The 14,331-nt window shown below is 44.8% G+C and overlaps 1 protein-coding gene across 8 annotated transcripts in view; it reads right to left on the bottom strand.

The window, feature by feature from the left end:
- Positions 1–1,825: 1,825 nt before the first annotated feature.
- The window catches only part of TMEM131L (transmembrane 131 like), a 170,717-nt gene continuing 158,211 nt past the window's right edge, over positions 1,826–14,331 (bottom strand). For all 8 annotated transcript variants that reach the window (XM_003822591.6, XM_024928630.4, XM_034959296.3 and 5 more), the window contains 6 exons: positions 12,281–12,359; positions 10,832–10,914; positions 5,692–5,812; positions 4,261–4,349; positions 2,970–3,109; positions 1,826–2,236 (listed from right to left, as the gene is read on the bottom strand). In XM_003822591.6, coding sequence (XP_003822639.4) covers positions 1,961–2,236; positions 2,970–3,109; positions 4,261–4,349; positions 5,692–5,812; positions 10,832–10,914; positions 12,281–12,359 — 788 coding nt within the window. In that variant the 3' untranslated portion in view covers positions 1,826–1,960. The remainder of the gene's footprint in view (positions 2,237–2,969; positions 3,110–4,260; positions 4,350–5,691; positions 5,813–10,831; positions 10,915–12,280; positions 12,360–14,331) is intronic.

The following is a 14,331-nucleotide window of genomic DNA, read 5'->3' as shown; positions in this document are numbered from 1 at the left end:
AAAAAAACTTCCAGTTTCCGTATTATTTTAGTCTTAGGGCTAAAGATAATATTCCAATAAAAGTGGGTATTTGTGTTTTCCTTTGTATATATAGTGCAATAAAATCTTATTTTGCTTTCTCGTATTTTCCTGATAGGGAAATGAGGATCGATGAACGTAGAAAAATAAATTAGAACAATAGCACCGAAGCAGAATAACATCTAATGTCTCATTCTCTCTAGTAGGAATGGGAGACATCACCACCATTCATCCGCAGAACTTGAACTTCGTATTATCTCAAACACACTCTGCACTCATCGAGCGGTAACTCCCTGTTCCCTCTTCCCCCAGCTCCTGCCAACCACTGTTGTCTCTGAATTTGACTTTAGATCCCTCATAGAAGTGGGATTACATATTATTTGTCCTTTTGTGTCTGGCTTATTACACTTACATAATGTTTTCAAGGTTCATCCATAGTGTAGCATGTATCAGAATTTCATTTTCTTTTAGGGCAGAATGATACTCCTTTGTATGGACACATTACACTTTTGTTCATTATGTGTTAATGGGTATCTGGGCTGTTGCCACCTTTTGCCTATTGTGAATAACGCTGCCATCAACCTGGGTGTGAAAATATGTCTAATCCTTGCTTTCTTTTGGCTATATGCCTAGAACATAATTATTTTTAATGTTATTCAATACTGGGGGTGGGGGAGGGAAGTGTCTGCTTCACGCAGATCAGGATTCTAACCTGGCAACCTTGGGACTTTCTAGAGGCGGCGCATGCCTGGAGGCTCTCCGTGCAGAAGGGCAGCCCCAAGCTTACAAGACACTTGTCTCAGGCCTCCACACAACCACAGCAAAGAGAAATAAATTCAAAGCAAGCAAACCCTGCATTCCACTCACAAATCACGCCTACTGAATTTCTAATATAAAGACAAAACAAAATGTAAAAATAACTTTTTATTAAAAGTTAAAAACATATTCAAAGTTTACACATGCAAATAGATAATTCCACCATAATATGGACTTCTAAGATCAATGACAAGCAGATACAAACTGGTCTGGAAAACATGCATCAGCCACCTAACCTCCCCTAAGTTCCTATACTCAGGGTTAGCCTGCTCACTGGGAGGGAAACCACACACTTACCAGAATGTTTCTGCTGCTGTCATTGCCCCCAAGGACTGGCCTGACAGAGGAACAGCCCTTGCCGTAAGTGGGATGGAGAGAACAGTTCTAGGGCTCTCCGCTTCATCCCAGCAACACACCAGGACTGGAAAGAACCCCCCGCTGCACCCCCAAGCAGAGTCCACCCAAGCAAGCAACTTGTTAAGCTGGGCTTTCCAGCAGTTCTCAACTGCTGAGCAACTTCATTTTTTGAAAGCTCCCCAGATGGCTGTGATGCTCAGGAGGAGGAAAACCATAGCAGCCATTTCTTGCTCAACTCCTACCTTCTTAGAAGTCTCTCTTGTTCAGGAGTTCGAGACCAGCCTGACCAACATGGTGAAACCCCGTCTCTACTGAAAATCTCTATTAACTGGACGTGGTAGCGCACGCGCGCCTGTAATCCCAGCTACTCAGGAGGCTGAGGCAGGAGAATTGCTTGAACCCAGGAGGCAGAGGTTGCAGTGAGCCAAGATCACACCACTGCACTCTAGCCTGGGCGAGAGAGCGAGACTCTGTCTCAAAAGAAAAAAAAAAAAAAAAAAAAGACGTCTCCCGTGTTCAGATTTAAAACATTCGGCATGCCTGACACACTTCTTGACTTTTGAAAGTTCTGACATATGGATGCTTTGTTTTTACCACTGATTTATGAAGAGTTAAAAAAAACAGAGCACCCAGATTTCATTAAAAAATTTATTTTCATATAAAAGTGCCAAAATATCCACCAATGTCATAATCTATCTCAATAACCAGTTTACACTAGTAATCAAAACACAACCCTCTTTATTCACATTGTTTAAAAATCCAATTAGTTTCACACATTCCCACAGTAACTCGAGTCTCTAGACAGTGGGAAATTTGCATTCCTATTCGCTGTGGTAGTCCATATGTCCAGGTTCATATAGGCGCGAAACGGGTTGAACCCCGGGTAGTATTCCTTGCACACGACCGCCTGGTTTTCCATGTGGGTCGAATGTTCCGTGGTGGGGTTGATGGGGCAGCAATTTTCATACACGTCGCTTTGTGGGGCCCAGATGGAACCAAAAAGTCCAGACATTGGAGACAAGCTTCGGGTGCTTGTGAGGTAGGGCTGAAGTATAAATGAGGAAGGAAAAATAAGTTAAAAGAAAAAAAAAAAAAAGCCTTAGAAAGGTGAATACACATCAGCGAATGCTACAATGCTATCAAGTTACTTGAAAGTTATTAGACTACTCTCAATTTAAATCTGGGTTGCTTTAACTCCATTTTTTCTCAAAGGGAGGATTGTGAAATCCTCATCTAATGGGATGAACTTATTTGCAACCCGGGGAAGAACCCACAGGCCAAATACCCTTTATCTGGAAAAAAACAAAAACAAGTGTCAAGCGGATGTGAAAGGAAAAGCCATCGGGCTTCTAAGCAGGGAGGGTGTGCTCACAGGCAGGGAGCTCTGGGACCCTGACCACCCACTGACCTTCCTGGGACTTTCATCTTGTATCGGTGAAGTAAAGATCAGTGAGTCCACATAAAGACAGCTGTGTCGCACAGAGGGCTGGCCCATGTTCAATTTTATCTACAAAGGACCATTGCTTGGTGTGTTTGGGGATGTTTTTCATTTGGGGTGGCCAGAATGTCAATGTCTGCAAGACCCCACCCATCTAATTATTACATGTCAGTTTCCTTCAGAGGGCGGCCAGTCCTGGCTTCGGTGATCTAAAAGAAGCAAGCCAGGCTTTGGCTGGTCCAAACCCAACGCTAAAGCTAGCTGAGACCAGGATTAAGGAAGCAGTGGAAACAATTCAGAGCTGCCCAGGGGTTCACGGCACAGGATGGGCAACACTGACCGGAGAGCTGATGAAACTGGCATGTCCCCAGGCAGCAGGCATGTTGGGTGGGGTGTTCCAGGTAGACTGAGAGTTGTGATCAATAAAGTCTGTCTGAACATCTGCAGGACAGGGGAAGCCATTGGCATAGTTCATGTTTTCTACAAAGAATGGGAGAATATCATCATAGGTAAACATTTTCATTGAGAACTGAATTCTCACTCTCAGGCAAAAAAGCTTTCAAGGTCTCACTATACTGACAAGTTACAGACATAAATACTTGGTCCGTGTGGACCAGGAGAGTCGTTGCAACATCATTCTCAAGATTAAAACTTTTTATCAGACACACAACCTGGGAAGCCCTCAATGTGGAAGGTCTTCCTCCTGGCTTGTTTTTCTCTATTTGATCACTTGATGGGAATCTTTCTATTACACAAAATACATTAAAATACTACTAGACATCTAAATAGTGTCAAGGTTCTTGCCAGTCTTTAAAATGTTTTTATTACCTGTCATGCCAACCTCAGCCACCTACACATATATCATCTGGGCTGATACAGCAATCCAAAACCAAGGACTCCTTAGATACCATTAAGAACATAATGAACACAGACCCTCACAATCATAACATTCCCAAAGCACCCCCTTGTGGTTAGCATGGAGCAATGCATGTATCAAAATCTAGATAAGAATGATACATCCCTTCCCTGAAAGGGCAGCTCTAGTATAAGAAACCATGATCCAACAGTAGTGCACAATAGAGCATTTTCCAGTTGACCAGGGATATCCCATAGCTCTCATTTTTTTATTATTACAGATGCTTGAGCCCAAGCATCTGCAATTTTCCACAATTTCCCCTCCAAGCTTCTTTCCTTCCTTCTGCAGCACCACCCAAGGGCAGAGAAGTTAAGGACATAATAGGAAGCAGGCCAATGTTTCTATTTCACATGGGACTTGACTGCCTAAAAAGAAGAGCGAGCAGCTAAAGCCCCGGCTTCCCAATGGATACCCAACAATGTTACATCTACATGGATCCAAATGACCTAGTTCTACCTAACTAGAAGGACTAAATGGATTAGGGTTATTTTTGAAGCCCCCAGACACCCAAAATTGAGGGCTTTTTGAGGGTCATATAAAATTATATATGGCATCAGTGCACAACTGGATCCACATGAAGCCATTCGGCAGTCTACTGCAAGCTCATTCTCAAAGTCTGCTCGCTGTTAAAAGGATTCTTCTCGGTCCACACACTTCCTGCTTTGACCTTCTAAGAATAAAATAATGGCGTTGGGATTGTCTGAAGAGCCCTTACCTTCTGGAAAGGCATTGTAATCGTTCAATTCCAATGGACAGTATGCACTGGAAAACTGGCCTTCGCATGTTGCACTCCAATCAATGAAACTGCCACAAAAAACAAGCGGTCTAATCAGAAACAGGATGTCAAGACATCAAGTAAAGAAAATGGAAAATGATTTTACTGCCTAGCATCCTAATCACTGTGAATTCCCCAATTTTGGAAAATAAAAGATGTACTTCCTCAAATCACAGAATCAAAGGCTTACTAAATGCTGATCACTAGTGACATGCCATCTGCAGGATGGACGGCTGGACTAGGAGCACACTTGTTTTTAACTATGCTTGTTAAGTCTAACTAGAGACAGAATAGAGAGCCGTGGCTTTATCAGCACTGTGAAAGAACAGCTGGAATACCTTTAAGTGTCTTTGTGCACATCTGAAGGACTTAAACATGTTCCATTAAAAACGTCCCCTCAGAGCAAGACCAGCATTCATCTTAGACAAGCATAACTATAAAGACTATACTTCATTATACTTTGATCCCTATTGCAACCTAGATTCTTATTATAGAAATGAGATAGGAAATACTGTTGTAATAAGCTGAACCAAGAAAACCATCAAATGGATTCTGAGATTAAATATCTAACATTTTCTTAAGACTCCCTAATAGAATGACATATTAATGTCAAATAGCAAATTTGAGAAACTGCCATTGTGTAACTATTTTTCAATACTCAAATTATTTGATCTTTTAAAACTTTAAATTTGGGCCAGGTGTATTGGCTCATGCCTATAATACCAACACTTCGGGAGGTCAAGGCAGGAGGATAGCTTGAGACCAAGAGTTCAAGAGCAGCCTAGGCAACAAAGCAAGATCCTGTCTCTACAAAAAAAAAAAAATTAAAAATTAGACCAGCACGGTGGCACACACCTGTAGTCCCAGTTACTTGAGAGGCTGAGGCAGGAGAATCGCTTGAACCCAGGAGTTCAAGGCTGCAGTGAGCTATAATTGCACCACTGCGCTCCAGCCTGGGCGACAGAGCAAGACTCTGTCTCTAAAAAATAAATAAACAAACGAATAAATACAACGTTAAACGTGTTCAAGAATAATACCACAGAAAAATGAAAAGCTTTGCTCTGCTAGCAGTTAGGAATTATGAGTGTTTTTTTTTTCAAATCTGCCTCTAATATATGAAAAAATCGTCTTTTCAATTTTTAAAAAATAACGACACTGTCACCAGCTTTCTTTCTTTTATTTCATGTTTCTCTCAATGCCTGGTTTAGTCCCAATGCAACTCTAAAAGGCAGAAGGAAACGCACAGCTAAAGTACACCAAGGAAGAAGCCTAGCCTTCATTTTTGTAAGGAAACCCTAAGAAACTGAACTCAAATTCCACCTGCAAGCCCTTAGACTAAGCAAGGCACCAATCAGAGAAGTGAAGCTGTACCTATTATGAACCGGGGCCGACTCCTGAATCACACAAGGCATGCCGTTCTCCAGGGTGCAGTTTAAGCTGCTTGTCACACACACTGGCAGAGTGGGCCACAGGTCTCCAGGTGAGTAAAGACCTACGGAAGAGAACAAGGCCTGAGTCCACCCTATCCTCACCTGGCCCTCATCCTACCCTTCCTGCACCTGCCCTTCCCTCCAGAAAACACTCCCTGATGTCACCCACACATGCTGACTAACTCCTTTCGGAATATAATTTCAGGATATAATTCTGAAATACAGCATATTGTTTTGACCGTTTCTTCAGACAGTGTCCGACCGTCTCTCGACCTGGATGACAAGATGAGACTCACATAACAAATATTTGAGGAACTACTTTCTGCAAGGCCTCATTAAAGATACTGAGGATACAGCAGTGAACAAGCTACATTCAAGTGAGCAAAGACAAACAACAAACAAAGTGTAGCATGGCAGATAATGTGCGTGCCATGATGGCAAATACAGCATTTTTTTTGCGGGAGGGGGGGGATGGTCTCACTCTGTTGCCCAGGCTGGAATGCAGTGGTGGCATCTTGGCTCACTGCAACCTCCACCTCCCAGGTTCAAGTGATTCTCATGCCTCAGCCTCCTGTGTAACTGGGACTATAGGCACACACCACCATGCCCAGCTAATTTTTATATTTTTAATAGAGACAGGGTTTCACCATGTTGGCCAGGCTGCTCTCAAACTCCTGGCCTCAACTGATCCACTGCCTCGGCCTCCCAAAGTGTTGGGATTACAGGCGTGAGCCACCACGCCTGGCCAAATACAATGATTTAAGATAGGATGGTCAAAGGCCTCACTGAGAAAACAGCTCCTCAAAGACGTGATTGACGTGAGGAAGTGAGTCCAGTGGGTACAGGGAAGCACATTCCAGGCAGCAGAAACAGTACCACAAAAGCCCTGAAGCAAGGTGTGCCTGGGGAGTTCAAACAGCAAGGATATCAGTGTAGCCAGGAAGGAGAGGGGAAAGTGGAAGAGTAGGGGATGAGGCTATAGAGAGCGGATTGGGAGCAGAGAAGACAGAGCCTGTGGGCCCCTTGAAGAATTTAGGCATTTACTTTGAAGCTACTGGAAGGTTTTGAGCAGAGTGACTTCTTGGACACAAGTCTCTAGGGATCTCTCCCATTTCTGCCAGAGGCACTGGCAACCTTTCTCCTGGACTATCTTTTCATAGATGTTTGCTAAGCAAAAGCCTCGGAACATATAGTGTCTCTTTCTGGAGCAAAGGGCAGGCATGCTTGTTGCCTATTATAAAAGCTTTGGGGTCCCAAAGCTCAGGGTTCTTCTCCTGTAGCACAACCCACTGTGTGTGGCATCCATCTAGGGCTGAGTCACCCCTATATTAGATATTCTGTGATTAAATATCCCCATGGGGCTCAGGGGAACTCATGCAAAGAGGCTGGTGCTCATGCAGTGGGCTTGCCCCACCTATATTTCAGCTTTATGTGGAAAAATGGCAGGTACCCCCCTCTAGGGAAACTTTATTCCCCACTCTGCACCTGAAGTGAAGTTGCTGGCTCAGTGGGCCCTCAATTCCCAAGGGCTCCCTTAAATGCCTGGGCCTGGCTCACTGATGGCTGGATCAGGCTGAAATCAGACAGCATCTACTGGGAGGCTGCAGCTGTCCCACCTCAATGCCCACCATGCAGAACTGAAAAGGAACACAACCATTCTGATCAGTGGGCAGAACCCAAAGTGGTTCTCACAGCTCTGGCTAATTCTGCCCTGATGAAACCCTGCTAGGTGTAAACAACTCTGAGGCTATTGCCAATGGCTTAGGTGCTTGGTCTGCCACTTGGGAAGCAACAGATGGGCAGATTGAAGACACTGTTCTCCAGGGCTCTGAAATGCGAAAATGGATCTTGGCTTCTGATTAAACCTTACAGCCAGTCAAGATAGAGGTCCTTGGTAAGGGTATGTTCTCCACTGCGACCAGCTGGAATCAAGATACTGATCAGGTCTGCATCACCCAGGCTGCCATTGTTGTTGCCTGGGTGCATCATTGCCCCAGACATGGCAACACTTCCAGCATCACACAACCGGCACACAGTAGGCTTCCTGGAAGGATAACTAGTTCATGCACATCCTATGGGCAGTAATCACTAGGAAGGAGCTATCCAGTTAGAAATGGCTGGTATGGAATTTGCTGATACTAGCTGAAGTGACTGAAGACAGCACCTGGTCCCTGGAAGGCATTTGGATCAGCCTCAACTCACTGGCCGTGGCTGTTACAGATGACAGAATGGCTCCAGATGTTCTCCTTGCAGGCCAAGGTGCAGTCTATGCAATCACTAACACATCCTGCTGTACCTGGAGTAATGCCTCTGGCCAAGTGGAGAGATCAACACAGAAACTTAAAGAGAAAGCCATCTGGCTCTCTAAGGTAGACCCTAGTGGTCTGTGGGATTTGTTCAGCTGGTTGGGTCTGAGACTCTAGGGCATGGCTGAGGTCAATACTGCAAAGTGGCCTCATCCTGCTGCGTAGGCTCCTGTGGACAGCTGCTGTTAATAAATGTATGAGACAGACAAAGCAGATTGGTTCCACCTTCCCTAGGTCTGATTAAGAATTGCTTATGGAATGATGTATGCATGTGAAAATCTACCAGAAGCCAGGGCTATATAAAAATAAGGGGTGTGTATGTTGTGAGACAATTCTCCCTGGGTCTTTCAGGTTTCTGTGCTTCTTAAGAGAAGCAACACTGGCTCCTTTATTCTGACCTATCTTTCCCAGGGCATTTGTTATGCAAAGTCTCAGAAGGAAGAGTGTCTCCCTTTGGGGCCAGGCACAAGTTTGCTTCAAGTACAACACAATAGAGTGAATGTCTCCTGCATATACATTTGGTAGTTCTCTGGGTCAAAGAAAGACTCAGACCTTTGAAAGTGGATAAGATCACCAAGAAAGTGTGCACAGACAGAGAAAAGCACAGCACCAAGGCCTGCTCTCTGGAGGGCTCCAGGGTCATGAGGTGGGGAGATGGGGAGAAGCTGGGTCAGGAACCTAAGGTCTACCAGCCAGAATAGAACGTCCAGCGTCTGTCACAGGTCAATATGGGGACTGAAAAGACTTAACCAAGCACTCAGCAATGTGCAAATCACCAGGGACCCCGACAGCATGGTTTCAAAAGAGCGATGGTGGCAAAAGCCAGATTACAGGGGTTTCCAGGGAGGAGAGGAATTTGAATGGGCAACTCACATAATTCTTCTAAGGAGTCTCCTAATGACAGGGGCAGAGAAACAGAGCAGCCACTGAAGAAGGCAGTCAAGAGAGCGCTTTGGCTATTGTTGAATTTTTAATGACAGGAAGTATTATAGTAGATTTGCGTGCTGATGAGAATGACCCATTAGAGAAAAACTGATGATGCAGAAGGGAAATCTGCAGTAATACCCTTGGAGAGAAGGGCTGCACTGACAATTCTTCAGGCTACAACAGGAGAGAGGCAGAGAATGGCATGACATGGTGGGCTGGTGGAGAGGGCAGTGGGAGCTTGCTGAAGGCCTGTAACCACTTCTCTCTCTTCTATTAAAGCAGGAAGCAAGATCAAGTAAATGAGGCATGAGGCTTTGGAACTGTGGTGACAGAGGGGCAGGGCGGGAGGACACAGGCACTATGTGAAGTGGGTGGTGGGGAATCCACAGGGGCAGCTGGCATGGGGAATGCTGCTCTCCAGCTTCACTTGCCTGCACAGGAGCAGGTGGGGTACTAGGCAAAACCATGGCTGGGGCTTTGCAATAAAGGGAGAGGAGTCGAGGAAATGACTGTAACAATGGATCAGGCCATTTCAGCTGGGCAAGAAGGAAAACACGGCTGCGAGGGAGGTGAGGGAGTACAAAGGTGATGGGCCCACAGCTTTGCAGGCAACAGACTGCAGACAAGATGTACTCTGTCAGTGGGGCCAAGGTAAAGGCACTTGAAGTACACACACAAACCTGGGTTAGAACACCAAACCGCACGTATATCTCCAACTGCTAGCAAAGCAGAATGGCACATGCTGAAGGGTAGATGCTCTGACAGTTTTTATTTTTCCACACCATTAAAATCCTACCTTTCTCTCACAGAAAAAAAGGTAGTACCATCTAAACCGCCCCCACATCTTGCCTTTGCAAACTATGGATTATTTAATTTTAGATTTTTTTAATTGAAAACACTTATTTTACTGGACTAGTCACTAGGTTCGCTATTTCTGTTGATAACTGGACAAGTCCAAAATTTATCCAAGGAACGACATAAAGTATTTCACCTTCAAGGGTTAAAATTCTCCAATGTGCAGAGCAGCTTTTAAATCCAGTGTTAAATTCTATGACCAAAAGCAAGTATGTGTATTAAAGACACAGAGAATAAAAATCAGGTTTATCCTGCCACAATTCCTGACCCATGTTAGGCAAGAAAGAAGCCCTAGAATCAAACAGAAAACAAAAGACAAAGAGAGGCAGAAGAGGAGGAAAAGAGAAGAAAAATGAGGGAGGACTGGAATTCACCTCCCATCAGAGCCCCCAGGCAGGAGAGGTTTCCTTCCCACCCATTCCTACTTCCATGCACCTAGGCAACTGCCTTCCCCGCAGGCAGAAGGTCTCAGCACTGATGCCTGAGCAAGGCGGGTCCCCAAGGCTGCTGAGGCTGAATTAGTAGGCTTCTAACACAAAGTGAGCTGGGGAGGAAGGGAAGCAGGCCAGGGAAAGTGGTAAGCAGGTGAGGTGCTGCACCCTCAGCCTAGGCACACTCCCCAGTCAGCCTCCTTCCCTTGGGCCACGCATCTACCTTCTGTACTTTTCTGTCATCTCTGACTAGGGAAGGTGAACTAAATGAATCAGGAGTCTGCTGTGAGGGGCCTGGGATTATTCCAGGACATAGGGCATCTGTGCCTCAGCTGTAGGGAGGGGGCTCAGTATTGATGCACAAGGTCAGCTGGGGCCCCAATGATGCCCGTCCACAGAGTAGGTGCCTTCCTGATGTATGAACGTGTGGCTTGCAGAAGGGGCTGGTGGGGAAATGGCCCTGTCCCACCCCGCCTGCTCTGTCTTCTCAAACTCATCAGCCAGGAATACAGACAGCACAGAACCCTTGGCTGATGTCTGCAGCAAGACGAATGCATCTCACCTTTATCTTCTTCAACACCTGTGGGCCCGGCAGGAAGGCTGGGACAGGAAGGCTCTGCGTATTGTGGGAGACTATTCACGGTCCTGTGGGGAAGAGGGCAAAGGAGGAACGACTCATTTTTTCTGCACGAGGAAATGCTGATATTGTATAACCACGTCTGATTGAGTTTTCACTCAATTGAAGTCTTCCCCAAGAAACATACAGATATAAAGGATGTAAAGTTACACAGCCAGAAAAGAATTGAGGAATATTAAATTCCCAAATCTAGCAAAGTCTTGTCATAACCAACAACAAAAAAAATTAACTAACATAACTATGAGGTAACCTGTGGTTTTAAATCTACCCGTCAGGTAGATTTTCAGACAGGTAGCCACCTGTCTGTATTTCCAGGTAGTTCACCTTCCCTAGTCAGAGATGACAGAAAAGTACAGAAGGGAGATTTGTGGCCCAAGGGAAGGAGGCTGATTGGGGAGTGTGCCTAGGCTAGCAGTTAGCAGCAATTCTTACTCCTTTACTGACAACCTACCCCCAATAAACCCATGAAGAGCTTTCCTGTGCACTAGTCAAGTTTCCTTCCTCACAAACTCACCCACTTAACTGCATCCTTTGTCCTCTTACCAAGAGGGAGGCACCTAAGAAACCAAGTTCATTTCTCACACTGAACTCTCCTCCTTCTTACCCACCCTCCTCGTCTCTCACTCAATAAATTGTACTTGTTTATTTTGTCCAGTGCTGCAGAAATCATCATAGGGCAGAACTGGAAACATGTATCTACTAGGTTCTTGCAAAATTTCCTCAATTATCAATGCTCAGTTTTATTTCAAGGCCTAGCAAAGGGTAAATGATTCCCATCTTTATAATAACTACTGCTTCCTCCTTCTATATTCAGAAATAAGGTGTTCTTTTCTGAGACAGGATCTCGCTCTGTTACCCAGGCTAGAATGTAGTGGTGTGATCATAGCTCATTGCAGCCTCGATCTCCTGGGATCAAGGGATCCTCCCACCTTAGCCTCAGCGAGTAGCTGGAAATACAGCGTGCGCCGCTACGCCTAATTTAAAAAGAAAAAGTGAAATTCTTTTTAGAGATGGAGTTTCATTATGTTACCCAGACTGGTCCTGAACTCCTGGACTCAAGAGATCCTCCCACCCTGGCCTCCCAAAGTGCTAGGATTACAAGTGTGAACCACCACGGCTGGCCTCAAAAATTAGGTATTTTCTAACGTGGCTACCTGTCTGAAAAAAAATAGCGATACCTGAGCCTCTCCCACATGAACCATGTTTACTTGCACCACTCCTGAATTATTAATAAAATCAGATTTTACTTTCCTGCATCTTTAAAAAGTTTTCATATTTTAACCTGCAGAACCAAGTACAAAGAAGAAACACACTAATTGGTAGAAAAAGCAGCACACAAAACATACTGTAAAAGCTGGAAAATAAAAAACTTACATGGGATTGCAGATGTTATGAGAAAGATTCAAGGAGATGGGAGCTTCAGAAGGAAAATCATTTTGTGAAACACTGTCTCCTGCATTAAAAGAAACACATTATCACAAGTTTTAAAAAGTACACTTCAACTGTATATTCGGTATTAAAATGCATAGGTTATTAATATCATTAACGCATGACTGATTTTTCACTTTAAACTGATAGTCTCACATTTTTTAATTAAACATTAAACATGAATCGTGCAATTATACTACAATTATGAACATTTAGGTATATTTCTTTACAATCTCTTTTTGTTGTTGTTGTTTTGTTTTTTTTGAGACAGAGTCTCACTCTGTTGCCCAGGCTGGAGTGCAATGGTGTGATCTCGGTGCACTGCAACTTCCACCTCCCGGGTTCAACCAATTCTCCTGCCTCAGTCTCCCAAGTAGGTGGTATTACAGGTGTGCACCACCATGCCCAGCTAATTTTTGTATTTTTAGTAGAGATGGGGTTTTGCCATGTTGGCCAGGGTGGTCTTGAACTCCTGACCTCAGGTGATCCACCTGCCTCGGCCTCCCAAATTTCTTTACAGTCTCCTTTATGTGTGTGTGTATATGTATAAAATTGGAATCATATTTCACATATACATTGTCTTTTGTTTTTTTACACCATTTATTACACTGGGGACATTTCCCTGCTATTATATAACCTTCAAATGCAACTTAAAGACTGCATACTATGCTACTGTACAGCAACACCATTAATAATTTTCATCATTCTACTAATGTTAGCCTTTCCCTCAAGCAAAAGACACACTTGTAGTTTTTCTTAACTAATGTACCCCCTTTTTTTTTTGTCAAGACAGAGTCTCGCTTTGTTACCCAGGCTGGAGTGCAGTGGCGATCTCGGCTCACTGCAACCTCCGCCTCCTGCCTCAGCCTCCCAGTGGCTGTAACTACGGGCGCTCGTCACCACGCCCAGCTGGTTTTTGAATTTTTAGTAGAGATGGGGTTTTGCTATGTTGGCCAGCTGGTCTTGAACTCCTGACCTCAAGTGATCTGTCTGCTTCGGCCTCCCAAAGTGCTGGGATTGCAGGTGTGAGCCACCGCGCCCAGCCTCCATTTTTAAAATCCCACACTGGAATCATCAGGCAAACCTTCAGTCTTCTGTGGTAGATGCACATGCACAGAATGTATCAGTGCTGGGAACATTTTATGCGGGGCCATTAAGACAACAATGTCTAAAAAGGCTGAGCGAGACAAGACAGGGAAAACTGAAAATGCAGAGAACTGCTGAGTGGAATCGCGTACATGCAGGCACTTCCTCTAGGTTTTCATGGCTGCTACTGCACTAGTCTCTCAGACAAGACTTTCTTTTAAGGTCTCACTGCTGGTGGGAGAGAGAAGAAATAGTACAGCTTGCAGCCTGCTGAAGGAAATTCTCTATGGCTTGTGTTCATCGTGTAGAACAGCCCATGAGGAGAATAGGAGATGAGGTGGGAAGTGCACTGGGATCTGGGGGAAGAAGCCCCGGGTTCAAGACTCAGCTACTGACTGCATGGTGTCAAAGGATTCAGGCATCCTCTCTGAGGCTGAGTCTTCAGATGACAGCGAGAACAGGGACACCTGCCCTGCCCTTCTCACGGGGCGTGTGGGCACCCGTGAGCATGCTTGACAAATGCAAGGTGCCATACAAACAGGAACTGCAAAATCTCACCACCCTTTCTTTTTACTAAAGTTAAAAGTTTACTATGTTGAAAACAACAGTTAAAAGGAATGGAACTACATCTTCAGATAGATGTAAAGGTAAAAATAACAATGCTGAGTAGGCCGGGCGCAGTGGCTCACGCCTGTAATCCCGGCACTTTGGGAGGCCAAGGTGGGCAGATCACTTGAGGCCAGGAGTTAGAGACCAGCCTGGGCAACATGATGAAACCCCGTCTCTACTAACAATACAAAAATTAGACGGGCATGGTGGCACATGCCTGTAACCCCAGCTACTTGGGAGGCTGAGGCACAAGAATCACTTAAAACCGAGAGGCGGAGGTTGCAGTGAGCCGAGATCCCACC

This window comes from Pan paniscus, chromosome 3 (assembly GCF_029289425.2).
Source record: "Pan paniscus chromosome 3, NHGRI_mPanPan1-v2.0_pri, whole genome shotgun sequence".
NCBI lineage: Eukaryota > Metazoa > Chordata > Mammalia > Primates > Hominidae > Pan > Pan paniscus.
This window is presented reverse-complemented; position numbering and strand designations above follow the sequence as displayed.